Genomic DNA, 27,551 nt, shown 5'->3' on the forward strand with positions numbered 1-27,551 from the left:
CAAGTCACTATAAGATAATTCAATTTTCCCACCAGTCTTTTATATTTTTCAAGGCCATCAAACAATTCACCATCTTTTGTAAGTTGCAAATTAAGAATCATCGAAGCACTACATAGTTTAGCTCCCAATTTTCTTGTCTCAGTTAATAAGTCAAGCGCATATTTCCTTTGAGATAAGAAAATGTCTTTCTTGCTTCTAGTCACTTCAATCCCCAGAAAATATTTCAATGCCCCAAATCTTTTATTTGAAACTAGGTGTGAAGAAATGATTTAAGAGATGAAATTCTTATAGTATCACTCCCAGTAATAACAATGTCATCAACAAACACAACTAAAAGAATCCTATCAACTTCAAACTATTTGTAGAAAACTGAGTGATCACACTTACTCTTTACCATACCAAATTTTTGAACTGTTTGACTAAATTTTCCAAACCAGGCACAAAGACTTTGTTTCAAACCATACAAGGATTTATGAAGCTGACAAACCTTCTCATACTCCCCTTGAGCAACAAACCTAAGTGATTGCTCCATATAAACTTCTTCTTGAAGGTCACCATGTAAAAGGCATTTTTGATATCCAACTGATATAACGGTCAATCATATGTAGTTGTCATAGAGATGAATAAATGGACAGAAGTCAACTTAGCCATAGGGGAGAGTGTGTCAAAGTCATCCACTTCATAAGTTTGGGCATATCCCTTAGCAACAAGACGTGCCTTCAGGCGAGCCACTAATCCATAAAGTTTAACCTTAACTGCAAACACCCATTTGCATCCAATAGTTTTCTTTCCTGTAAGTAGGTTTACCAAGCCACAAGTATCGTTAGCATCTAAAGTATTCATCTATTCTACCATAGCATCATGTCAGTCCGGATGAGATAAGGCTTCCTGAATAGTTTCAAAACTAGAAATATTGTCGTGAAAGGCAATAAATTAAGGCCAAAAGACTATTTCCCACCCAAAGTATCATCTTATCTCAAGTTCTCACCTCTTAACTTTGAAAATCTCATTTACCCACCCATGAACTGTTAAAAGTAACAAAACCCTAAGCCTTTAAAATTTTATTTCTTTTTCCTCTCTTAAACCCTTAAAAAATAACAATTTTTCCCATAGGCCAAGTTTTAAAAAATAACATTTCCCCCCTCAGGGTTTCGTTTTCAAAATCCGAAGCCATCTCCGACGGCATCTCTTTTCTCTTCCTCCAGCGATTGCTCCCTCACCATCTTCTCCTCCAGCCGAAGGTCCTGAACCCAGTAAGGAGACAATGTTTCATCAGGAAAGACAAAACATCGTCTCCCTATAGAAGACGAGATCTTTCGTCTTCCCCGACGAAGACGAAATCAGGGAAAACAAAGTCAGTTTCGTCTTCCCAATGAAGCTGAATTATTTTCGATGTCAATCAATGTCATTCAAGCTTCCAAACGAGAAGTTTGGCCGCTAGAGGGAGAGGAGGCATCGAAAGATATTCATTGCCAATGACAACGTCGGATTTGGTGTCAGAAATCTGGAAACTAAACCCTAGAGGAGAACTGTCTTTCTTAAAACTTAGGTTAGGAGAATATTTTTAGTTTTTAAAGTTTAAAGAAGGAAAAAGAGATTAAATTTTAATTTATTTTTAATATTACAGATAAAATAACGATTTTACCCTTAAAACCATTAATTTTAACCACTCACGGATGGATATTTAAGATTTTCAAAGTTAAAGGGTAGAAACTTGAGATAAGAGGATACTTTAAGTGAAAATAAGTCTTTTGGCCTAAATGAACAAGTAGAAGAAGACAAGTAATCATAAGAAACAAAAGATGAAATAGGATAAGTGCACTAGCGTTTACCTTTCCAAAGAGCAATAGGAAGATCAAAATCACTTGAGACTGGATCTACTTACGAAAAGACCGGTTTAGGACTTGTATCCGCAGGTTGTTGACGTCTGGAATATACCTGGGTAATAGACGACCTAAAAGGTGTAGACTCATTAGGTGGAGAACCACTAGGTGTAGGATTAGGTGGGAACACTTCTGGCGAACTAGACGATGTAAGAGTGTATACCAACAAATCATCATCCTCCCCCTGAACTGAATAGATAAGGTAGGTGGAAAAGAAAGGAGTGGTAGAATCCAAAATTTCAAAAGGAGAATCCAAATAAAGGAAAATAATATCATATTCAACAAAGTAAACCCCCTTTCCAAACATATAACCTCTCACACGTGGGAAAAGTGGCAAAATTGGCAGGTTGTTTTGGGATGGAATTGAATAGGAGAAATTGACTGTGCGGGTGAAATTGACACGTGGTTATGGGTTGTTGTATAGAGGAATTGTTGAATTGAAAATTATGGTAATAGAATTGAGGTATGGATATTGATGGCTATGTGAGTAATTTGTTGAATTGAGATTCATAGGAATAAAATTAGGGTGTTGACATGTATGTGGTCTAGTTAGTGGATGATGAGGTGGAGTTGAAATAGTTAGACCAATGTGCCTAATTTCATAAGTCTCTCAGTCTACCAACAAGGATAAACTGTTAGGCATTTTTTTTATGATTGGTCACAATACCAATTTTGCGTAGGTGTAGCGAAATTGGAGGTTGTAGTGGCAACTGATGAAGTCAGGGTTGTTGTTTGATTATGGAGTTGATTGTATGGTTGATTGAAAGTTTGGTGATAGGCTTCTAGGTGGAATTGATTGTGAAATTGACTAAGGTTGTTGTGGGTGGTTTGATTGTGTGTGGATGACATAATAACTACTAGAAATGGCAATCACAAAATTAAGAATCTAGAGACACAATCAAAGGCAAATTTTGAGGTAAAGGATCTTGAAAAACAAAAGTACTTTCAAGGGATGAAGGTATCAAGGAGTAAAGATGAAGTTATTATCTCCCAAAGGAAATATACCCCAAATATTTTAAGAGACACAACTCTTGCATGTAGACCAACTAGTACACCTCTAGAATAAGGTTGGAATGGACAAGAGGCTAAATTTACCTACCTCTCACTCCTCCCGATATTGCACATGTTGTCAATGTGTAAGCCAATTTATGCACTCTCCCACTCATTATTAAGTTGGGAATGATTCAATCATTGGAAAGTTGAGAATGATAAATATCTATTCACCAGCTTGAGGGGGGTGCAGAAAAGTTAAACCCAACTTTATTGGGATTAAGATCATCTATCTTAGGAAACTAGTTCTTTGCTGATTTGTTTTATATTTATGTTCTAATACTTCCTATATTCTAGTAGTCTAATAGAGGAAACAAAACATGTATATATTTCCTAATGAAAAATGAAGTAGTAGGTGAGAATTTCTTCCAAAATCCTTTCCATTTCAGTACTTAATAACATGCTAACCAGAACACCAAGCTACATTTTCTATTATGAATGTTTCCCAAAAAAAAAAATTGTTGATTTGACCCATTAAAATGGAGGGACATCTTCCATAGAATAAGAATCACTAAAATAATCGAGCAAGTTACCTTAATAAAAAATCATTCATAATTATCATTAGGCAATCAAAATTAACTTCAATGAAATGACAGTTTAGCAGTCAATTTAGTGAAAACATTAGATATTATTCATGACTACTATAAAGGATACCTTAAATGAGGCCGTGAAAGAACTAGCTTTTAGTAGACTGATGTGTACACTTACGTCAACAAGGACGGTGTGCAAAGCATCGAAATGAACAGGGCAATAAGAATGCAATCCTAGAAGTGCTTTGGGAGGAATTCGGAATTCATGAGTTGCAGTAGGACATGCACCAAGAGATGACAGCAACTCGGGGCTGCACACAAAAAATCATCATTATAGCCTCAAAAAATAATTCAATGGGCATCCAATTTCATTCAGTGAATGTTTAACTTGATTTTGTTGGGCAAAAACTAGAAACTAAGTATTGTCAACTGACCCATTCTCCAACCTAGAAGCATACATGAGCTCAAACTTCAATATAACAGCAGATGTTGATGGCCCCTGAAAATTAAATGCTATATCAGCTGCCATTACATTCTGACAAATATTAAACTGTAGTAACCAATAGGAACATACCAAGGAGCGGAAATATATATTTTCTTAAGAATAGAGGTTACATTGAATGTTAGACTGGTATTATTTCAATATATCAAATAGGTACAAACTTCCACTTTTGTTTCAAAAACATTTTAGTTTTAAGCTCCTCTAACAATGACTTAACCACCCTCCCCTCCTCCCCTCTCAGGGCACATTGTTTTCCCACTGATGGTGGTGAACATAACGGACTCTTGGATATACAAAACTGTTTTAAATTCAGCTTTTCAGTCCCCATTCTTTGTTTATTTTGACCCCTTCACTATTGGTAAAAAAATTTATTAAAAAAAAAAAGGAAAACAAAAGAAGAAGAATGAGGTAACTACCTCATGTTTACTATCAGATAAATTGAATGCAATCATAGTCGATAGATAAACATCCTGCCTTGCATATCTAATCCAGAAAGGCTGCGTCAAAAAACTGTTTTCTGTATCATCAATCATCCAAACTCCATATGTATCTTCAGGACCAAGCTCATGAGCTGCAGCTCCAAAAAGAGTCAATATTTCTTAGCTCTTAATGTAATTGAAAGAAACATAGAGGGACAAGCTCACAAAGCAATCAAATATAAGAACATAAATAACTGTATCTCTCAGCCTGAACAATGACAGAATGCAGAGAATTAAATATTAAAAGGTGACAAAAAGACTGAAAAGATTCAAAAACATATTGAACACTGCAGAAAAGTGAAAAGGTCAAATAAAATAAAACAGAACACAGTTTCTGTATGGTTTTATAAATATTAGTATGAAAGAAGAACTCCTCACAGGATAATCAAAAGAAAAATGCTTCAACAAAGATAATAAAGATCAGTAAAATACCAGGTAGTTGAAAAGAGCTAAAAGCAACAGAAGACATTTAGTGTAGCATTGCTTCTCAAAATAAATTCTGTTTAAGCTAATCCTTGGTCAGACTAGAACATAATGGCCATCCTAAGTTATGACTTCAATATTTTGTCAGTGGAGTGGTATGGTTTTCTTACCAACCTATCATCTTTCTCCTCTAATCACCTTCTCTCCAAACTTTTTCTCTCTCCGGAATTTCTATTCTCTCTAATTTTTGCTTCTTTCCAAGAAATATCTCACTTATCTTCTCCTTTATTCTCTCCAACTTTTCCAAATCATTTGGTAACATAGTGAACTGTGTTCCAAATGCTTCAAAAATTCCACAGCCTTCACAAAAAAAAAAGAAAAGAAAAGAAAAGAAAAAAAGCACTCACTTTCTATCTGCACACTGACAAACATTCTCACCAAAAGCCTTCACATAAATAGTCAAGTGTTCATGCTGGGCACAGATCTCTCACAGTAAACCAATACTGAACACCCAGGTTGTCATTGCTGCTTCTATCTCACTGACCCTGGACAAACACAAGATTCCTGTCATCACAATCAACACTAGTGGCTATATTCAGTCTCATAATTGTTATCTCCAATATCATTGACCCACAAAAGCGATTCACAAGACCTCTCGCATACACCAACCACATTGCTAGAATATTGAGTCTGATCTCTAGCCAATTTGGTCAGTTTCACCGTATTTTGAAGCTTCATATATTTCTGTGAAGGTTAGGCACAGTTTCTCAGTGTATACCACTCTATAGGCTGAGTTTGTGGATGTTTGTAAGAGGCTTTCCCCTGATTCAATAAAGTTTTTTAAATGGACTAAAGATCTTTAGTTGACAAATTCTGATCCTTATCACAAATTGGATGAACATAGGAACCTGCTTAAACCATTCCTCAAAACTTTAGGCTTCAAATAGAGACAGCCTTTGGACATTTTCTTAGTGATTCAAACCTCCAACCCTTCTATAGCATATACTTGGAGTACTGTCTCAACACAAAAATGCTTCAAGTTGATCTTTGAGAAATTCCAAACCCCAAGTATACTTGAGTCACAACTAATCTTCCAAAATCTCTTCAAATTATTGATTCATCCAATGTGAAAAATCCTAAGAGCCTCAATGGGTAGAATTGTCATCTAATCCTTGAAGATGATAACGTGGATACAATTAAAACCTCTTAGGATCTCTTTGGTTCGAGTAATCTTTTATTACCAAAAATGAAAAATTATCATAAAAATATATTAAATATAAAATTACAAGATATAAATTATTATTATGTTTGATAAAACTTAGAAGGTATAAATAATTATTGTATTTGGTTGAATGTAATAAAAGAATTCTAAGATATTATTTCACTTAAATGTCCTTGTGTATAGTGATTCTAAAACATTCTTCATTTTACTTGTTATATTAATAAAAAAATGAGAGTATTATTATCCTAAAATTTCATAAGGATAGAATTATAGTAAAATCGAGATTACATTAGTAATTTTTTTATACCTAAGGTGGAGGTGGAAATCAAATTACCTCTTATATTACTTATCACATCATTATTGGTAATTAAATATTGTCGGAATCTTTTATTAGCTGAAGCAAACAAAGTAATGTCAGTAATAAAAGATAAATTACCAAAATAATTTTTTATTACTCTTAACCAAACACCCCTTTAGTGTAGTGAACATTCCCAAACAAATGTCTATATACATTTTCTCAAGCATTATGCCCATCCTATTGGACCAAAAACTTTACACACTTGATTTTCCTTCCAACATAAATCTAGTTTACTGCTTAATTAGGCACCCATATTAACTTAATAAGACACAATGAAGCCTCAAGTTTTACATTTCTACAGATTATTCATCTGTTCAAACTTCCTAGCAGGCAAGTTTTCCCAATGTTACACGTTCATGTCTCTTTGAACTGATATCTATGTTAATATATTTGCTATATCCACAACCACAAGCAATAATTTAATGGATCGTAGTTGTTCAGCAGTGCACCAAACTTCATTCCAAAAGTCAAGTTTTTGCTTGAACTCGTGAGAATGATGCAGAACTTAAACTTAACAATATCAATTAATTCAGAATATACTTTATTTTCAACTATTACTTTTATAAATAGGCATGTTTTATGTCTTATTTAAGTGACAATTGAATTACTTATTAGAAGTAGATATCTAGTTTTCTTTCTTGATTGTTTTATGGCACATTTATACCAAACTAATAACAAAATTAATAAAGTTAAAATATCTTCACACTCTTACTCCGCTCTGATTCAATACATGTCTACCTAAATTCCAATCTCTGCAGATTCAGTTCACCTTTCTGTCAATGATCAAAAACAAAATATTACATGCATCAAAATCATCACATCTTGCTTAATCACCCCGCAATAGCAAAATACCGAGCAAGAGATACCAATTGTAAGTTCAATTAATCAAATTTAAACTAAAGAAATACCTTCATATTGAACAACACAACACGTGCCGGTATTCCCATCAACTCGCAGTCCTCCGATCTCATACTAACCTTAATTTGATACCATCTACATTTGTTTTTAATTTTGGTTAAATTTCAAACAAGCATTATCAACAAAAGTAAATTTAAAATTTCAAAAAAGAAGAAGAAGAAGAAGAAGAATGTGAACTTACCCCTGTTGAAAAAGATCAAGATTATGAAACCTATGAATGTAAATAGTGATTTCATGAAGAGTATCTAGAGTAACATCTACTGCCTCCGCCGGTGTTGCCGTAGGTGTCGGTACTGACAACGTAGGCGAGGCGGGAAACTTGGGGTTAGGGAAATGATGAGCATTTGGCAAACGTTTAATCGACCAATTTCTGTGGGAGAAACTAGCGAACCATTTTATTTTCCGAAACATATGTAAACGTTCTTCTTACTTTTTACTTCAATTTTCAAATTCTTATTCATTCCTCACTCACTCCCAGCTCTACACTCTGTTCACTCTTTCTCATTTAATTTTCTTTCTAGCCAAACACTCTCTTTTTTATATTTCTCTGTTAACAATCGGTTCTCTTTTCTAAAATTTTTAAAAAATAATAATTGTATCCGTAATCTTGATTACCTCCTGATATAGTTATTATTAAGAGTTTAATTAAATTAAATTAAATAGACTTGGAATATAAACGCGTTGTGGAATACAAACGAACGCGTTTATCGAAGTAGAAGAATAACGTGACTAATTATGTTCAATGCTTTTCAAAAACGTTGACAAATGTAATGAGGACATTGAAAATTTGGACCAAAAGAAGGCAAGTAATGATTACATCAGAATTGTCATTATGATTTTTCTTTCAATTTTATGTCGTTTAATGCAGTTACGGTTTGGTTTTCTTCGAGACTAGGTAGATCGGTGTCACAGGACTCCTTCCCTGACTTTATTCACCATTACAGGGGAAAATGACAATTAGTTTAAATTTAAAATTATACCTACCATAAGTAAAAAATTTAAATACCCTGGTTATTATCTCGTAGAGATAAAATTATTGTTTTATTTATAAATCTTTAAATTTTAAAATTTTATATTATTCTCTCCTTAAGTTTAATAAACTCATATTTATTTTTATGATTAAATTTTAAAAAATTTATTTTTCTCTCTTTTTAAGTTTCATCTCTAATAATTTAAACAATCAACCTACGATTAGCAAGAAGCAAAAGTTTTTTTCATTAAAAAACGACCCTTTGTCATCCAAATTAGAAAAAAAAGACAAAGGTTAATATTTTATCGTCCTTCATCGGGTTTGGAAGCTATCCTTCATCATTCTTCATAATTGGTAGGGCTGGACTCGAGCTGAGCCAGTTTGAGCTTGAGCTCGGCTCGGTTTGGTTCGAGCCCGAAACGAGTCTGGTTTTGCTCGGCTCGATCGAGCTCGAGCCGGCTCAGGTTGGTTCGGTAGATTTTTTTTTAATTTTTTTATACAAAATGACGTCGTTTTGATCCACATATATATATACAAAACGATATCGTTTTGATATAAAAAATGAGCCGAGCCGAAAATGATCAAACTCGAGCTGAGCCGAGTTCGGCTCGAGTTGAGTCCGAGCGAAACTTGAGTCGGCCATAAAAAAACCAAGCCGAGCTTGAGCTGGCTGCGAGCCGAGCTCGACTCGGCTCGAATTTAACCCTAATAGTCAGAGCTAAAAGATTGATAGACAGTATCACGATCAAAATGATGGTGGCTAAAGAAGAAAACAAACCTAAAGATAAAATCTAAATTTTTTAAATTTTAAAAATGAATTGAAGTATTATTTTTTAAAATCGAAAAAGTTTAAATTTTATCGATAAAATAATAATTTTATCTTTATTTTTATCTGAAACTTTATATAATAATTAATTTATAAATAAATATTTAAATATTTTATTGATCGTAAATATAATTTTGAGGATACATTAAAATTTGAGCGGAAATACTCCTTCTCCCACCATTTTATTTGAAAATTGGACCGGCCCGCCGTCTTATATTTATGTGTTTTTTATTTTTTTATATCTGTTTATGTAGCCATTTGTATCAATTAAAATATTTTTTATGTAGAATGGTAAATGGGTTCTCTATCTTTGAAGCTTTGTGTGATTAGTATATTAGATTAGATTATTTTTTAAAATATTATGCCAAGCGCAAGAAAACAATGAAGGAAATTGTAACGAAAGAAATAATTTCCTATTCACTAAAAACAGTGTTATGTATATAATTAATCATGTATTATTATGTAATTAAATAGTTAAAATTAAAGATAAAATAATACATAATTATATAATAATATATCATTATTTACGTATAAAATTATGCATAAAATTGTATATATAATTTTATTAATTTACTAAATAGGATGATAATGAAATAGATATAATTATTATGAATGGGATTGCATATTTGAAATTAGGAAAACACAATGTTTTTAACATGGTTTAATTAATTGTTTAAAAACCTATATCATAATTATGTTATTATCATTTGTCATGGTGATTCATGTCACTAAAATGTCTTGACAAGTATGTTTTATGTGTATCATCGAATTAATGATAAGATTATTATCTATCTAATATCAATACATATAAAATTAGAGAATAATTATATCTGAGCTTCTTTACCCTAGATTTTTTTAAAATTATCGGTGTTTTTCTATCTCTCTGAGACTCTAGCCATCTTATATCAAACCAACCCTTTTGAAGCATAGCATCAAAGACTTTTCCACGCCTATTATTCTAAAGGTCAGCTTTCTTTTTTTCTTAAAACTCCAATCAATTGCTTTCTATTGTTGGGTAGTTTTAGGGTTTTTGTGTAAAAACACATTATTAAGGTTTCTTAGTAGTGTTTTCAAATGGGCAAGATTTCATAGAAATTTGTGGACTTTTTGTATCATTGTTATTCCTTTTATAGAGAATAGAGTTCATTTCTATGATTAAATTGGGCCACTTCCTACCTTGAAGCCCAGCAACCCAACCGTCACCCATGTTCTATGATATGCACTTGTGGCTAAGGTCTATTTGAGTTGACTCAAACCTAAACGAAAATTAGTTTAAACGTGATACAAATCTAGATTGATCGATTTAAATTTAAGATTAGTTCACTCAAATTGATAAATAGTAACATTGAAAATAGAGGTGAGTAAATATAAATACTTACTTTATAAACTTAAAACCGGAACTAGAAACACAATCAATCATATTCTAAGATTTAGGAATTAAAATTGAAATTGATCAGGACAAATTCTTACTTGAAACCTACCTAATCAATTCTTCTGTGGTTCTAGTTCCTCTTAAGATTATTCACTTAAATCGAAATCTGAAATTCACCCACAAGTTCGATTTATTTCAAAACAAAGCAAAAATTAGAATAAGAATTAGAAAAAAAAATCATTATTGGTATTATAATGATTTTTGGTTGATTTTCATAAATAATTTTGGTTTTGACAGCAAACGCCAATCAAAATAATGCACGAATGCGAACAGAAACAAAGCAAAGAGGCTAAAGTTCTGTGCACTTTGGCATATGAGGAAAGGTAACCAGAGCCCATGAATGTCGAGAGGGCAAGTTTCTTTGAATTTCGAAGTCATTGAGCTTGTTTGGTGAGCCAAGCCACCGTCAACAGATTAGAAAAAAAATTATAATACAAAAAAAAAAAAAAAAAAAATTGTTAAAAGAAAATAAAAAGGAAGTAAAAAAATCACCGGCAAGACAATCTCTCTCTCATGATAATATCGAACATGGCCATCCCAAACAAGCTTGCCCAAACAAGCTTAGATCCACATCTAATTGTGGCCTTGCCTTTGGGGTTGACATGGCCCATCCCCATCTTTTGAAGGCGCAGTTGTGACCTTGCTTTCTGTGCTAAGTCGTTGTTTTGGTACGTTAGGGTGTTGATATAGTGTTTTGATTTGAAATTTTATTTGTTGTGATCTTTGGCTTCTCGATACCATTTATCCGAAGCAAAACTCAGGTTGTTTAGGATAATGTTCCCGCATCAACATAATAAACAGAAATAATACCAATTTTTCAAAAAGAAAATCAAACTAATGATTTTGTCCCATAGAATATGATAATATCAAACAAACATCAGCATCACAGAATCGGCTGACAATGATCTGTAAAAATATCATATTATATAATTAGTACAGATGAGTTCATATCAATCAGTTTTTCTCCCAGCAATGTATGGCAGGTAAGAAAAGCTTTCTGATAGGATAGTTCTTTTGTTTTTTGGGGCTGTAATTTTCTTCAGTATTTTACTTAAAGCAAATCTATTTCAAATTTGTCAGGGATATCATAAGCAATGGATTTACAATTCATATCTATCTTCAATTTAGAAAACATAAAAGTCTTCAGCTGTACCAGCATCTCTGTAAGATCAAAGAATGATGGCCGGCAAAAGAGGATCAAACCTGACATTTGTTAATCTAATTCAGCAAAATAAAGTCGTTTTCTTGTCCCGTCTAATTTCTTGCTATAGCTTTCAATGGCAGGCCAAAGAAACCGATCTTTTTCTTTTTCAATCTAATTGTTGATTATAATAACGAAAGCTTCTCTACCAGAGTAGCGAATGCACTCTCCGAAGAACACGAGGTGGTCTTTTCTTCTCAACAACTGGAATTACATTCTCCATCAGCTGCATTTGAAATAAATCACAGAGGAATTAGATGCAACATACCATTTAATTGAAGGCAGAAACATGGGAAAGGGGTTAATCATTAAATTCATATGCAGGCAGGTTAGGTTTATGATAGTTACATCTGATCAAAGTGTTTGGCTAGACAACTTGATTGGTTTGAAAAATGTTGATTTTGTCAACAAGCTTACTCTCCTTACAAGAAGAATAAAGGCACTACATATAGCCACAAAAATCAATGTAAAGAAGGTTTATCATCCCTCCACATAAACCACCCAAGAAAAACTAAACATCATTCACTGTAAAAACTGTCTACAATTAATTGCAGGAATTTTGAATGGACTTCAACACCTCAATAACTAGGAAAAACTTAAACAAAATCTTGCCACGAAAGAAATAAATGAGAAATTTAAAATAAAAATAAAAACCCTCAATTTTTTCTAGAGAAAATTTTTCAATTTCATGATGTAGCAAAGTATATAGACAATGCACAAAATAAAACAACTGAGTAATTACCAAGAAGTCATCAAATTCAAGGCATGTAAAGGATTTCCATTCACTTAAGATATGTATACACATTCAATATGTTATATATTTAGTGTATTCCCAAATGCCGACTTAAATGAATTATATACACAAAAAACTTAAATAAATTAAAAGGATAACATTGTGAATACACTGAATAGACTAAACCTGCTCTTGAATGCGAAAAATTGTAATAATGTTTAACAGTCGTTTACATAATAACATTTAAAAATGAATTTCACACACCTTACTTGATCTTTATCCACACTATATATCAAATTCTGTAGAAATTAATTTGAAAAACCCATGTATCTACAAAAATATGTACCTGCTTAAACCTCTGCTTGTTTTGTTCAGCCTGCAATTAAAATTACAACTTGTAAGAAAATTTTCAAACAAACTAAAAATTCAATCACAAAAGCAAAAAGGAAAAGAAAAAATAACTAAAAATCAAACATGGAGCCATTAACATTCGATGAGTACAAACTGATACAATCATCAATTTTCTTTCTCGAAGCTCTCAAATTATTTTTTTTTTAAGCTTCAATCACGGTAAAATTAATATAAGAAAGATATTATTGTTAAGAATAAGGTCAATGGCCCTCTTGGAAAAGACACCAGCTGCACTCTCCTGCAAAATCTTCCAATACCGCCGATCAAGAGAAGCCATGGCTTCATCAACGAAACAAACTATGTTTCATCATCCTCTCAACAATAACCCTCCACTCTGTCTAGATATCTCATCTAACACTTTCAAAATTGGCCTAATTTCATATCTTACTAATTATACCTTCAAAGCATTCATCAATCTAAATCTGAGATGGAAAGCATCTCTTCTCTCTCCCAAGTCGAAACTTCCCCATCTCATTAACCCGTATATATTATTTATGAACAGAAAATAGAGAAGGCCGCCAAACAAAGAATTTTTAAGCAATAAAAGGGTTAAATGATCAAAGATTTCGAAAGTAACCAAACAATAGTTAAAGAATGTTATAATGCTTCTTGACCAATTAAACAAAAGTGTAATTACTTTAAATCATCCCAATCTACCATTCAAGTGAATATGATGCAAAAATTACGGAAAAAAATAGTCTGTAAAATTGAAAAAATACCTCTTCTCTCAACAGCCGAGCATTCTCCTCCTCCAGTTGCGTTACTAAAGACTCCAGTTCAACGGTATACGCCTGAATATAAGACCAAACAAACGAACACCCACTAACTATAACACTGAAAATCGTGATATAACAGATATGTTATAGAAAAATCCGAAAAAAATAATATAAAACCTGCTTGCGCTCTCTAGACCTCGCTGCAGATTCACGATTCTTAATCATCCTTCTTTGCTTTTGCTGTGTGGCTCTATCCAAAGGCGCCTCTTCCACTATTCTTCTTTTTCCTCTTCCACTTCCAACGACCACCATCCGATTACTCTTACTATTATTTTTAACACTACTACTAATATAACAATTATTATTACTATTAACCTCGTTGGTAGTAGTAGTATTATTATTATTATTAGAATTAAGTTGATCCTCCTCTCTGACAGCACCAGTCTTGGTCAAAAAATCCTCGAGAGTCATCTCTTCGTCACATGACACGGCGCTCCTCTCGCCGGTGCCGCTGCCGGCGACAATCTCCTTCCAGACCTCCTCGACGGATTTGTTGGCCATATCTTTAGCAATACTAAAACTGCCCTCGCGTGAGAAGGACGCGCCGGAGAGAGATGGCTGATCGGGCGTGGGAGCGGAGTAAATGTTCTTGAGAAAATCGTCCATGGCGTTGGGCAGAGATGGATTGCGAGTATTCTCTTGGTGGTTCTGAAGATCGGCGAGTAAAGAGGAGAGAGATGAGCATAAGGGAGACTGGTGATATGGCAGATCCGGATTGGTAGTTGAAGTTGACGTGGTCGTCATCACGTTCGACTACGCCACCTTCTCAGGTTGTCAGAAGGACTTTGATTTGATTTTTATTATTCGTAGAGTTTTCAGATTTTGGGGCTTGGTCTCTTTCACGACGTGAGAATTTTGATTGGTTAAGATGAGACGAAGTGATACAACATATAATTATAGAGTATTATAAATAATAATATATTAATATATAATTAAATAATTAAAAATTAAAAATAAAATAATATTTATATATAAATAATTCATTATTATTTATATAAAAAAATTATATATGTAATATTGATAATATTTATAATAATACGCAGGCCAAGAGTCTATAGTATTTCCCACTTAAGTATAATATAATAATAAATTTTTATTTTTTAAGTTATAAAAATAACGGTTCACCATTTAATCGTCCTATATAATTAACTGATTTTTGTTATTAGATTTAAAATATTATTATAATATCTTTGTTAAATTAAAGTGTAAATAGTAAATATTATTTTTTAAAATTTACTAAAAATGAATTTTTTCATATATTATTTTAGAAAATATCATATTTATATTCATGCACTTTAATTTTACCATTAATATTTTATAATATAATATTTACATATTTAATTTGTTATCTCTTATTCAGTTTTTAAATATAAATCTTATTTTTAAAACTATCAAAATTCATATTAAATATTAAAATTTTTAAAAACACTTCGAAACTTTTCGAAATTTCAAAACCCTTAAACATCTTTTAACATCATAATATTTTAAAAAATTATAATTCTCCAAACATATAATTATACATAATTTACACATTTATATATACTTACACCAATATATTTTATTGCAATTTCGGTAATTGTTAGAATATTTATATAGGTATTATTTGGAGATTATACCAAAACTTCTTTTAAGCTAATAATGTCTATTAAGATTGCAAGGTTTTTTATTACAAGTTAGGCCCCAAGGTTTAGTGAAATGAGAAACTCTTCCTAGTTAACTTTAAAAAACTCAAACGTCCACTCTTCTTTTAAGCTTCACTATTAGAGTTAAGAATTAAAATGTTAGTTAGTTAAAAACATTTAAAAAATTAAAAATTTATCACATTTTCCCTTCCAAGTTTAAAATATAATAATTTCTCTTACCCAAAATTTGAAAAATAATAATTTATTCCTAGAATTTCATTCCTTCCCCTTCCTTCTCCGACCGATAGATGAGAGATTGGCTGGAGAACTATTATCAGAGAAGAAAGGGGATGAAATGAAACCCTAGAGGGAAATTATCACTTTTCAAATTTCGAATGAAAAAAATTGTTAGATTTTAAACTTAGAGGGGAAAATGTGATAAATTTTTAGTTTTTTTTATTTATTTTTTTACTAAATAACAGTTTTACTCTTAACTCTAATAGTAAATTTTAACTGAAAAAGGTATTTGAGTTTTTTTAAAATTAACGAATGAGAGTTTATCATTTCACTAAACCTTAGGTGGGAAATAATCCTTTAACCTTCTAGTTAATATGTAATGTTAGACAGATTTGGAGGACGAAAAACTTAACTATACCCTAACATAGCTCACTAGAAATGTTATGCCACCATCGATTCCTTATTCACATTATTTACCAAATCACATTATTTACCAAATTATCTTCTTATTTTTTTGCTCTTTTATAAATTTTAACGTTATTTGACCACTTAATTAAATATCAGGGGATTATTGTTATTAACTAAAATTATATATACAATTATGAACAACGCTTCAAGTAAAAGAGAGGAAAGGTAAGTAAGGGGATGTATCTTTTTTTTCTTTTAAATAAAATTATGTAAATATAGTTTTAAGTATATAATTTGATACATAAATTATATATTATCATGTGATTAGATAATTTTAAATAAAAAATAAAATAACATTCAATCACATAATAATATATTATTTATATATCCAATTATATATTCAAAATCATTTACTCATCGTATTACTTTTTTTTTTTCTCAAACAAATGTATCTTTTTTAAGTAGCTAAGATATGAAAGACATAAATAACCGAGGTGTATAACTTTATGTTACATGTGATTATCTAGTTACATACCATGTTGGCCTAATAAGCATACAATAGAGTGGAGATAACTCAAGGAGTTAATCTTAAGTGTTAAAATTACTTGTATAAACATTTTTTAAATTAATTTATCAATAAAATTGATAAGTTGACATGGGCGAACCTAGTTGGATAATTTTAAAATGATTGAAAAATAAACTATGTCAATTTGAGTCTTATGTGAGATTGATTGTAATAACAACGATTAAAATCTAAAGAGATTATGATATATCTATTACAATATGATGAGAATCAAATAAATTGAAAAGAATAAGGCATTAGGTTTTTAGCTGAGAGGGTGGTCTCTATGCCATAGAAATGTAATAGGGCTAAAATATAAAATTTTTGAGATAAAAGAACATGTAACACTATGTCTCAAGGGTAATTTTGTCTTTTTATGTTGATTAAGGTTAAATTCGATTGTGACATAAATTGTAAAATTGGTTAAATATAAAAAGTGGAATTCTAAAGTGACGAATAGTTGTGCATGACCAGTTCATCCAATGCCACATTAGATAATTGGATAACATGTTACGTATAAAATTTTGATATGATGCACCTGTGCATGGTGAGTATATCCAATGCATGCAATTTTAGTTTTAAAAAATTATATAAAACACATCATCATTGGAAACTACACATTATTGCATTATAAATCTTTATGCGCACTAAGAGATAAATATATTTTATAGAGAATATCTGCAGCAGTAGAAGACTTTTCTAATGATGTTCAACATGAAATCATCTGACAAGGTAAACCAAGTAAGTGGAAGCCTTTTTAAGTTTCATAGATAGAGGATTTTATATATTGGATGTCTGATCATGTGTATGATATACGTGAATTCGAACACACAAACACACACACACACACACACACACACACACACACACACACATATGTATGTATGTATGTATGTATGTATGAATGTGACATTATATGATGAAACCTAAGTTTTAAACCAATGTAGGATGTCATGAATTATAAAACTGATAACTTGATTTGTTGTCGCACATGGCTGAACAATGGTATGTTGAAGTTCACGATGTTGTGCGATTAGGTCCAAAATTGTTGTTTTGGAACTAATAAGGGTTGAAAATATGGGGACAAATTTTAAATAATGCTAATTAACAAGACTAAAATTTTTGAAGTGTGTTTGATCACATGTTATGGATATTTGACATAGTGCTCAATAGAGAGGCCTAAGACCAATGAGTTGTTTATTTTTTATTTTTATTTTTTTGGATTTTGACTATAACATTAAAATAGGGTTTGCATGCAATGCTTTTTTTTTTTAAAATTTTTTGTAATTCCCTTCTTATCTCAACTTTCTTTGAATGTAACTCAAGATTTCCTATTTATTGATGTAATTTATATTAAAATTAATCAATGTATTTATCATAGGAATTGTTATAATGTAATCAAAGAGACAAAGAAGTGTAACATTACATTCTCGAAGTCCCAAGATAACAAAGAATGAAAAGTAAAACCCTAGGTTAACATTGCCGACCCCGTAGAGCTCGAATAAGTTAGCAGTAAATAAATGTCATGTATAAACACAAATTATATTTTAGAATGAATGCTTAAATGTGTACGAATGCATATATTTAAGCGATGCATGTAATGTAACTAATAAAGGTAAGACCAAAATAATAAATCAAATAAATTTCTCAATAAATATTAAGTCGTAAACTAAGTCTTTTGTCACCATGGGCTCGATTAAGCTTTGGTTTATTGATACATTGTTCACCAAAACAAAAGGTACGCTTTAACATGGTGAAATTGAGTGATCAATAGTGACAAGTTTGAGTTAACCAACCATAAAGTTCGTTCACCAGAGTGAAGGTGGATTGAGTTAAAGACATAAGTAAAGTTATATGTATTTGTCATTATATTGGTGATATATAATTTTCACTCTACTGATACTGAGAGTTGTACTTGAGGTTATTTGAATTGTCAAACTTAATAACCTTAACTTGAGTTCAACGACATGCACAATTGTTTTGTAGACTCATATAATCTACTCACATAATTTGTTTGCTAAATGAATGTGAAATAGTTTAGATAAGATTTCGGTCCATTAGGAAATCCACTAAGATTTCCTAAGACTAATAGTAAAGAGTATTAACTTAAATGAAAATAGCAAGAGTATTTATTTTATAAATGCCGTAGTAAATAAAACATAAAATGGAATACTAATTAATTTATATTTGCACATGTAGATTCATAATGACAACAAATAACATATGATTATGTGTTACGCTTGAAGAGGACAAAAGGTTAGATGGTAACAACTTCATAGATTGACATCAAAATGTTTAGATTGTGCTAAGTCAAGAAAAAAACTGTATGTCATTGAGGGCACCTAACCCATGCAACCTAATCCAAATGTTGTCTAAGAGGAATGAGATATTTATAAAATAATATCTTGGCAATACTAATGACATTGCATATTTGATATTAGCATTGATGACAATTGATTTGAGAAAAAACCATGAGAAAATGGATAGTAAATCCATTCTCTTACATGTAAAAAATTATTCTAAAACTTTATTTTGACTACACAAGAATAATTAAATTTTAAAACTTCATTTTGACCTATGTATCTGGTTTGGAGTTTTTATTTTGTTATTTTAATCACGAGAAGATGATATAACCATTTGGTGGAACACCTGTGTCTTGGTTGCTTGAATCACAAATTTGAAGAAAGAAATATCAATTGAAAATTGGGTTGAAATGCTTCCCATGGATGTGGTAGGTCGAAGGTGGTAAGTAATATCAAAATCGATGTGGTTAAAAAGGCCAAAATCTAAGGTTGAAAAAAAAATTCAGACATATGTTAAAAAGAAACATGATAAGCTCAAGTGTATTCGAATAAATCCAGATGCATACAAAACTTGTCGGTCTAAGAAAGAGTGACTTCAATATTCCACAAAATCTTAGTAATTTTGAAATTGATACAAGGCTATTTTCGTCCAAAAAATTATAAAAGTCTTGAACCACATAGCCATACATAACTGGTTCCTTTCGTAATTTAAGTTTAAAATGGGGTTGATTAAGTGATTTCCCAAAAAATACAAAATAGTTTGATTTGGAAATGACAAAAGAGGGGGGCCGGTGCGTTTGAAGAAAGCCAGTGGCAGAAGATTCCTTCAGGTACAGCGCGTGACATATAATTAATTTCATAGAAAGCGACCAGAATTTCCATAAAATCGACGGTCATTAAAAACAAGAGTTGCATGTCTGTCGTTTGCAGTTGCCTTTTGACTTTTTCTCTTTTTTTAAATTCTATCATTTGCAATCCCAAGACCAGTTTTACTTTAATTATTATTTGAGTAAATAAAATTAGGATATTAATTAAAATAAAAAAATTATTTATATCATCTTAGGCATTTATGACCTGGTTACTTTTTAAGTAAATTCATAATTTATTTTAATAATATTTTGTTAATATAACTTTTTTTTAAGAAATATTAATTAAAATAGAAAATAATTTTTTTATTTAAATTTTTTTAGACAAATATACAGTAGTTTTACTTCTATAAGTAAATTAAATTTTAATTTCAAGAATATCCTCTCGACTAATTACGTTGAATTTGACATAATTTTTTTCAAAGATTTGATAAGTTCTAATTCGAAGATTCAGTAAATCATGTTTTAAAGATTCAAAATATATTTAAAAATTGATAAATTTTTATTAAAATACAAATAAAAATAAAAAGATTAGCATAAGCAAGAAAAATGATGAATACGAACATGTGATGTGTAAGATATGCAGAGTACATAAAGAGTACGTAGAGTGAGTAACGGATGCGTAAAATGTATAAAGGGTGCGTAAGAATTATATATAATATATAATATTAAAAAAAAACAAACAGAGGGTGCGTAATTATTATTTATATATATTATATTAAATATATATATATATATATATAATATATTTATTATATTATATATATAATATAATATAATATAATATATATAATAATATATATAATATAATATATATATTACATATATTATATTATTATATAATATTATATTAAATATAATATAATATAATATTTAATGTTTGGCTTTTTTTATATTTACATATTATATATAATTCTTACGTACCCTACAAATCTGACGTACTTTACCCTCCATACACATTTTACGCACCTGTTACTCATCCTATGCACCCTTTACGTACTTTACACATCTTACGCACCACCTGTTCGCATTCATTATTTTTCTTATTTATGCTAATTTTTTCGTTTTTATCTATATTTCAATAAAAAATTATCAATTTTCAAATATATTTTAAATCTTTAAAACATAATTCACTGAATCTTCGAATCAAATCTTAGAAAAAATTATGTTAAATTCAACGTAATTAGCTAAGAGTGACGTAATTACTCAAGAGGGTATTTTTGAAATTAAAATTAAATTTGCTTATAGAAGTAAAACCACTGTACGTTTGTCTAAAAATGTTTAGGCGAAAAAATTATTACAAATTTTAATTAATATCCCTTTTTTTTAATCATGTTTTTTTTATATATCCAATTACTGTATACTCTAACCATGAATCAATATATTAAAAATAAATAAGTTTGATAATTTATATTATAATAAATTAAAATTTATTGTGAAAACTTCTATTAATAAAAGTTAAAATTTTTTAATACTAATTTTTGAAAGAAATTGATGTTTTTGTTTGTTTATTAGTAATTATCAATGAAATTATTTGTAAATAGTCCATATTTATTATATTACTCAAAATAAAATAAATTCCCAAGTTTAGATAAAAAAGAAAAGTAAATATGCGATTTTCTAAAAACTAAAATACATATACAAATGCGAATACGTATTCAAATGCATAAATTTTATTATGTAATATAAATTTATTGTCTAATATCAATGTGCATGATGCGCCCACACATATGCATCAAATTGCCTAATACAAATGCAGGCGCATGCGCGGGCACATACATCAAATTGCCTATTTTAACTAAAATTTATTGCAATAAGTTGCCTAATTAAATTTATTTTAGAATCCAATGCGCGCACGCATATGCAACCACATGAAATAGGATATTTATTATTACCTAATAAAAATATTTAATATAAAATTTATTAGTTTTTAAGTATTATAATAATCAAATGCGCACGCATTTGCATTTTTAGTAATAAATTTTAGATTGAATCATTATTACTTTTGCAACATTTACTTGCATTTGATTGTGAAATTGATAGAGACAAACATGAGCATGCACATGGGCATGTGCATGTGTTTTCTCTGAAAATGCATGACTTGTGCATGACATTCTTCTTCGTCAACAATAACACAATCGCACAATTCCGAACAAATATATAACTAAATATGTTAAATAAATCATTACAATACAAAATTTGACATTTTACCTAAAAAATCTAATCAAATTAACCTTAAATTGGTCGAATTATCCTATGCCCTAAAAACCTTAACAGCCACAATTGACCTTATTTTCATCTAATCATAGTTCAAAACAAAACAATATTATTATTATTATTACATTAATAATATTATACAAAATCGGGGTCATCAGATGAACGACAAAAATCAATTTAACTCATTTTAGTTGACAATTAAAAATGAACATTACAAAAAAAAAAACAATTATGTGAAATGTTACGCGTGCACATGCGAATGTGTTTTTTGTGAATATACATGTCTTGCACACGACTTTCTTCTTCATCAATGAACAACACAACTTAGAAAAGAGAATGTTTCAGTTTTCATTAGATTTTGACGGTAGAGATAAAATAGATAAATCATATATAATTTACTTATAAAGATGACTGCATCAAAAGTTCGCCTAAAAAGATTTAAGGAAAAAAAATTTTCACCTATTTTAATTAATATCTTATAAAAATTTTACTAATCTAAAACTTAATTTTATCAATAATAAAAAAGGTGTTATACATGTCAAAAAGATAGATTTCAATCAAACAAATTGAAAATGTTACGTCCAATTGTATTAATTTTTCTTATTCTAGTGAATTTTTTTGTAAATGTTTGTAGTTTAAGAATGTTAGTAAAAATTGTTCTTAAGTAAGAATGAAACATAATAATATATAGTTGCAATACCTAGAGACATTTTATATTGTTTAGTTGGGTAGATTCCACTTGTCTCTTTCAGGTGTTACACTGTTCCTAATCCTAAGACACAACATTACCCTCCTCCTAATAAAAATACTTTTACATTTTCAAGATAACAAAGGATACAAAGATGGATGTTTGGAGCAAGGATATGAAATGAAGGGCCTCTTCCTTTTGCTTAAAGAAATGTGAAATTGAGGTGGGTTTACTTTGGCTAAAAAAGGAATGATCTGCCTTTTTTTGGTGTCCACATCTAACATCAAATCAAGATCTAGAAATTTGGTGTTGGCTGCCTTCAATGGGTCAAGAAATAAAGATATCAATCAATTATGTTGAATCAATTAACAAGGTAAATGAAATAATGCCATTTGCTGTTACCACAAGTGGCTGACTCATAAGAATTGTTCTGCAGGCAGGCAGGCAGGCAGGCAGGCAGGCAGGCAGACCCAATTTAGAATCATGGCGAAAATGGAAGAAGCATGAAAGAAAACTACTTTTCTCATTTCTACACCCGAATATAATAAAGAACAATTTAAAAGAGGACTAAGTAGAATTGAAATTAAAATTAGACAACACACTCCAAGTGAATAAATAAAGGTAAATTAATTTTATCCCTTCCCCTTTAAACCAATAATTAATCCAATTCTATTTGATTAATTTTAAACATAAAAGCCTCACTCAAAAATTTGTTTTACTGTTTAAATCATTTATTAAAGTAGTATTATGTGTATAAATAATATATATAATTTTACACACAAATAATAAAATATTATTATGTAATTGGGTAGTTTTAAATTAGAAATAAGAGAATACCCAATTACATGAAAATATATTATTATTATTATATATAAAGTTATATATATTATTTATAAACATAATTTTATTAAAACTTTTATATCTAGAACATACCCAATTCAATTTGAAAGACCTATGCCTAACAAATGTCAATAAATTAAGTTTCAAAGCAGGTAGTGATGAGACTTTTACACATGTTTTCTCTTTTAGTGCCCACATCACCTAGAGTAAGCACAATTCATGAACTGGCTTCTTAGGAGTAATTTGAGTAGCAAAGAAATGAGATTCTAAATATAAAAATAAGAATTTAAATATTCTTTGATGATATTTTAAAATTAAAATTTTGATTTATTTAGTATAATGATTGTAAGACTAATCATTGAACCTAAAATTTCATCTATTTAATATGAACGATTTAATCTAAAAAAACAATTCAATTCAAATAAAATTTTTTCTTTCTAAAAAAAATTTATAAACCTAATATAAAGAATAATTTTATATTCATAAAATTCATATACTAACTAAAGTGACTTTTAATTTATTAAAATAATAATTAAATTAAATTAATATGATAAATAATATATCATAAAAAAGGTAAAAAAATGAGTGGAGGAGAAAGGAAGAGTGATATGATTTGAAGTTTTAAAATAATGAAACATTGTATGTTAGGTGAAAAGAGAAATTGGAATCTTTTTCAACTTTTGCACTTTTTCTTCTTATGCTTTTCATTTTTGTTCTTATACTTAGCCTCTAAGGCATCCATCCCTTCAATTATGTTACTTACCTCACCAATACACATTTTTTGTGGAATCCGAAGACTATAATTTCTTTTATTAAAAAATAAAAAAGAAAATAAATTGAAATAAGGCCAAAGGACTATTTTCCACTTAAGTTTATGCACGATCTTAATGTTACATCTATGATGTTTAAAAAATTTGAAATCTCACCAATAAAGTAATTGTTGTTAAAATTCTCTGTTAAAGGTAGAGATAAAATTGTCATTTTATTAATAGTATTAAAAAAAATATAAAATTTATTATATTTTCTCTCATAACTTTAAAAAACTAACAATTTAACTTTTACCTAAAGTTTTCTAACTTTGAAAAATCACACTTTTTTCCCCATTTTTTCTTCATCTCTCTGACCAACATCTTCAACATCAACAATCTCTTCTCTCCACCCTAAACCATTGGTTGACGCATGTAAACAAATTTGAAATGGATTTTTTCATAAAAAAAGAAGAGATCTAACAAGATCTGGGCAAAGAGATTCTAGATCTCTTCATTGAGAAGAGATCTGGAACTCAGATCTCTTTGTCGATGAGTAGGCTTTGTCATCATCTTTTCCAAATCGTCGAAGAAAGTGGCTAAAGGGGAAGAAAAAAATTTTAAGGTTTTAGGGGTGCGGAAATGTAACTTTTGAAAGTTAAAAACTTTAGGTGGGGTAAAATGTTAGTTTTTAAAACTTAGGGGAGAAAAATATAATAAATTTTATATCTTTTTAATATTATTAGTGAAATGATGATTTTTTAATATTGTCTCAGCCTACAAATCGAACACAATTTAAATGAAATATTTATTCATCAATTAATGTATATTGAAAAATTATTAAAATGTTTTAACATGGATAAGACTTATCCTTTGAGCACCCCAATAGTTGTTCGGTTTCTCGATCTGAAAAAAGATGCATTTCATCCTAAAGAAGAAGATAAAAAGATACTCAATCCTAAAGATGAAAATATACACTAATTATTCATCAATTAGTGTATATTGAAAAATTATTAAAATGCTTTAACATGGATAAGACTTATCCTTTGAGCACCCCAATAGTTGTTCGGTCTCTCAATCTAAAAAAAGACGCATTTCATCTTAAAGAAGAAGATTAAAAGATATTCGATCCTGAAGTACCGTATCTTAATGTCATTGAAACCCTATTATATTTGGCCAAATACACTAGACCAGATATATCCTTTATAGTCAATTTATTGGCCCAAGTTAGTCTTGCATCAACCCATCACCACTGAAATGAAATTAAACATATACTCTGTTACCTATACGGAACAAGTGATTTGAGATCTATTCTGTCAAATCCCCTAAAAATCCTAGTTTGGTTGGATATGCAAATATTGGTTTTTTTTTCTGACCCTCATAAGGTTTGGTCGTAGACGAGATAGGTTTTACTTATAATAGCACAACAATATCTTAGCGCTTCACTAAATAGTCTTGGTTGAAACGTCTTCAAATCATTTAGAGATTTTAGCTCTTCGTGAAGTCAGTCGAAAATGCATATGGTTGCAATTTGTCATCCATCAGATCCATAACACATGCAATCTTCCTTTTACAATAGACATTTTTTCTATATTATATGAAGACAATATAACATGTATTGTTTAAATTAGAGATGAATACATTAAAAGAGACAGAATCAAACATATTTTACCGAAGTTCTTTTACACTCATAAACTTCAATAGGCCGAAAGATTAATGTCAAATAAATACGATCTAGTGAGAATTTTGTAGATTTGTTTAGCAAGACATTACTGACATCAATATTTGAAAAGTTAGTGTATAATATTGGTATACAGTGGCTCAACAAGCAACAAAATTAATCTCACTATAAAAAGAGGGAGCATTTATCAAGAGAAGGAAATTTTTAAAGTTTATCATATATTGGACAAAATGTACACTGTACTCTTTTTCTTTTCACTAGGTTTTACCCCATTGGGTTTTCCTAGTAAGGTTTTTGATGAGGTAGTTTTAGCACATCTATTCTCACATTACAATATATTAAATAATTATGTTCCCTTTCTTTGATTTTTATCCTACTGTGTTTTTCTTTAGCAAAAATTAATGTAATTATCTATAAGTGATAGGAATCCAAGCGAGAGTGTTATAGCATATGGTGGATTTTTCTACCAATGAAATGATGCTTACCTACACTCATTTAATATGGGTAGTGAATTCTTGACTTTCCACCAAGAGTTGTGTAAATTTATCTCACATAATTGTTTTTGATTGGTTGTGGGGTGGTGCAAATGTAGTATAAATAACCCCTCATTTCTGCTTTACACATAGAAAATGGATATGCTTAAGTTTTTTATTTTGTGTTCTATTTCTTCTATCTCTCTTCATTGCTATTAATACTGTGTACACTTTCTTTCATTTCTCCTTTTCCAATTATTAAAAATTATAACACTAACTCCCTATAAAAATCATCATTCGCTAGTGATCAAGATTCTTCCTCTCCTCAACTCTCTTCAACTTCCTTTTATTCTTAATACTTGTTACTTCTATCTCTACTTATCACCTCAACAACCTCCTTACTTTCCCTTATGCCTATGACCATTCTTTTTTCACCAAAATCATCTTTACTTCCTTACCACCTCATTGACCTTCTTTCTCCCTTCTTTGACTCTTCTCACCTACATCGACTCTTTCCCCTCTTGCCTTGATGTACACAAACATTAACATTTTGTACCTATCCACTCTTTGCCTCAACACCTTTCCCTATCACCTCTTTTTGCCTAATATCTTTTTTCCCTTCAATGACTCCTCCTTTCCCACATTGTTGGCCTCATATTAGTTACACCTCCACTAATGACACTAAGGGGTTGTTTGGTTTCCTTCATAAAAAAAATTACCTTGGTAATTTATTTTTTATTATTTATATTATCTTGTTTGATTTTTCAGTAATAAAAGATTATGGTAATCTTATATTAGTAATGGTGATGTAGGTAATGTAAGGGGTAATCTGATTATCACATTTATCTTAAGTATTATTTAGGACAAAATTCTTTTTTAGGATAATGTAGAAACCTCAGGTACGTTCGAGGTAAATGAGTTTTTTTGGCATGATCCAAGTCTTCCTAGAGGTTGACAACGTTGAATTTTCAAAGTCAACATAAAAATTCAAACCTTTGGCATATCCGTCCTTATAAGCTGACAATTTCAAATTGTGCTTGCGTGACTTTCGCAATGCGTATCCTAAGGATGCTCATTCCACTAAAAGGGACGATTATCCCGATCATGTTTTCCAATGGTTATAAAACTCTTCCATGTGTTTTGTTTAAGGTTATGCATTATTAACCCTACTTTCTTTGATTAGAGAGCGCAGAG

General features: G+C 30.2%; 1 protein-coding gene and 1 pseudogene across 1 annotated transcript; both read right to left on the minus strand.

Moving 5' to 3' along the window:
• The window catches only part of LOC123193063, a 30,091-nt pseudogene extending 22,094 nt beyond the window's left edge, over window positions 1-7,997 (minus strand).
• Window positions 7,998-11,500: 3,503 nt separating this feature from the next.
• On the minus strand, window positions 11,501-14,594 carry LOC123193303 (bZIP transcription factor 12-like). The gene is made up of 4 exons (XM_044606200.1): window positions 13,832-14,594; window positions 13,658-13,729; window positions 12,874-12,903; window positions 11,501-12,020 (listed from the first exon to the last, which is right to left on the minus strand). The coding sequence occupies exons 1-4, from the start codon at window positions 14,456-14,458 to the stop codon at window positions 11,940-11,942; spliced, it is 810 nt and encodes a 269-aa protein (XP_044462135.1). The 5' UTR covers window positions 14,459-14,594; the 3' UTR covers window positions 11,501-11,939.
• Between the last annotated feature and the right edge of the window lie 12,957 nt (window positions 14,595-27,551).

Source organism: Mangifera indica, chromosome 12, assembly GCF_011075055.1.
Source record: "Mangifera indica cultivar Alphonso chromosome 12, CATAS_Mindica_2.1, whole genome shotgun sequence".
Classification (NCBI taxonomy): Eukaryota; Viridiplantae; Streptophyta; class Magnoliopsida; order Sapindales; family Anacardiaceae; genus Mangifera; species Mangifera indica.

Bases quoted from the DNA above. Each gene is read 5' to 3' on its own strand.
- LOC123193303 (XM_044606200.1), bottom strand. From the start codon at position 14,458: ATGACGACCACGTCAACTTCAACTACCAATCCGGATCTGCCATATCAC. The intron at 13,730-13,831 runs GTTTTATATTAT...TCTTATATTCAG, and splicing joins GGTCTAGAGAGCGCAAGCAG to GCGTATACCGTTGAACTGGA. The intron at 12,904-13,657 runs GTATTTTTTCAA...TTTTAATTGCAG, and splicing joins CTCGGCTGTTGAGAGAAGAG to GCTGAACAAAACAAGCAGAG.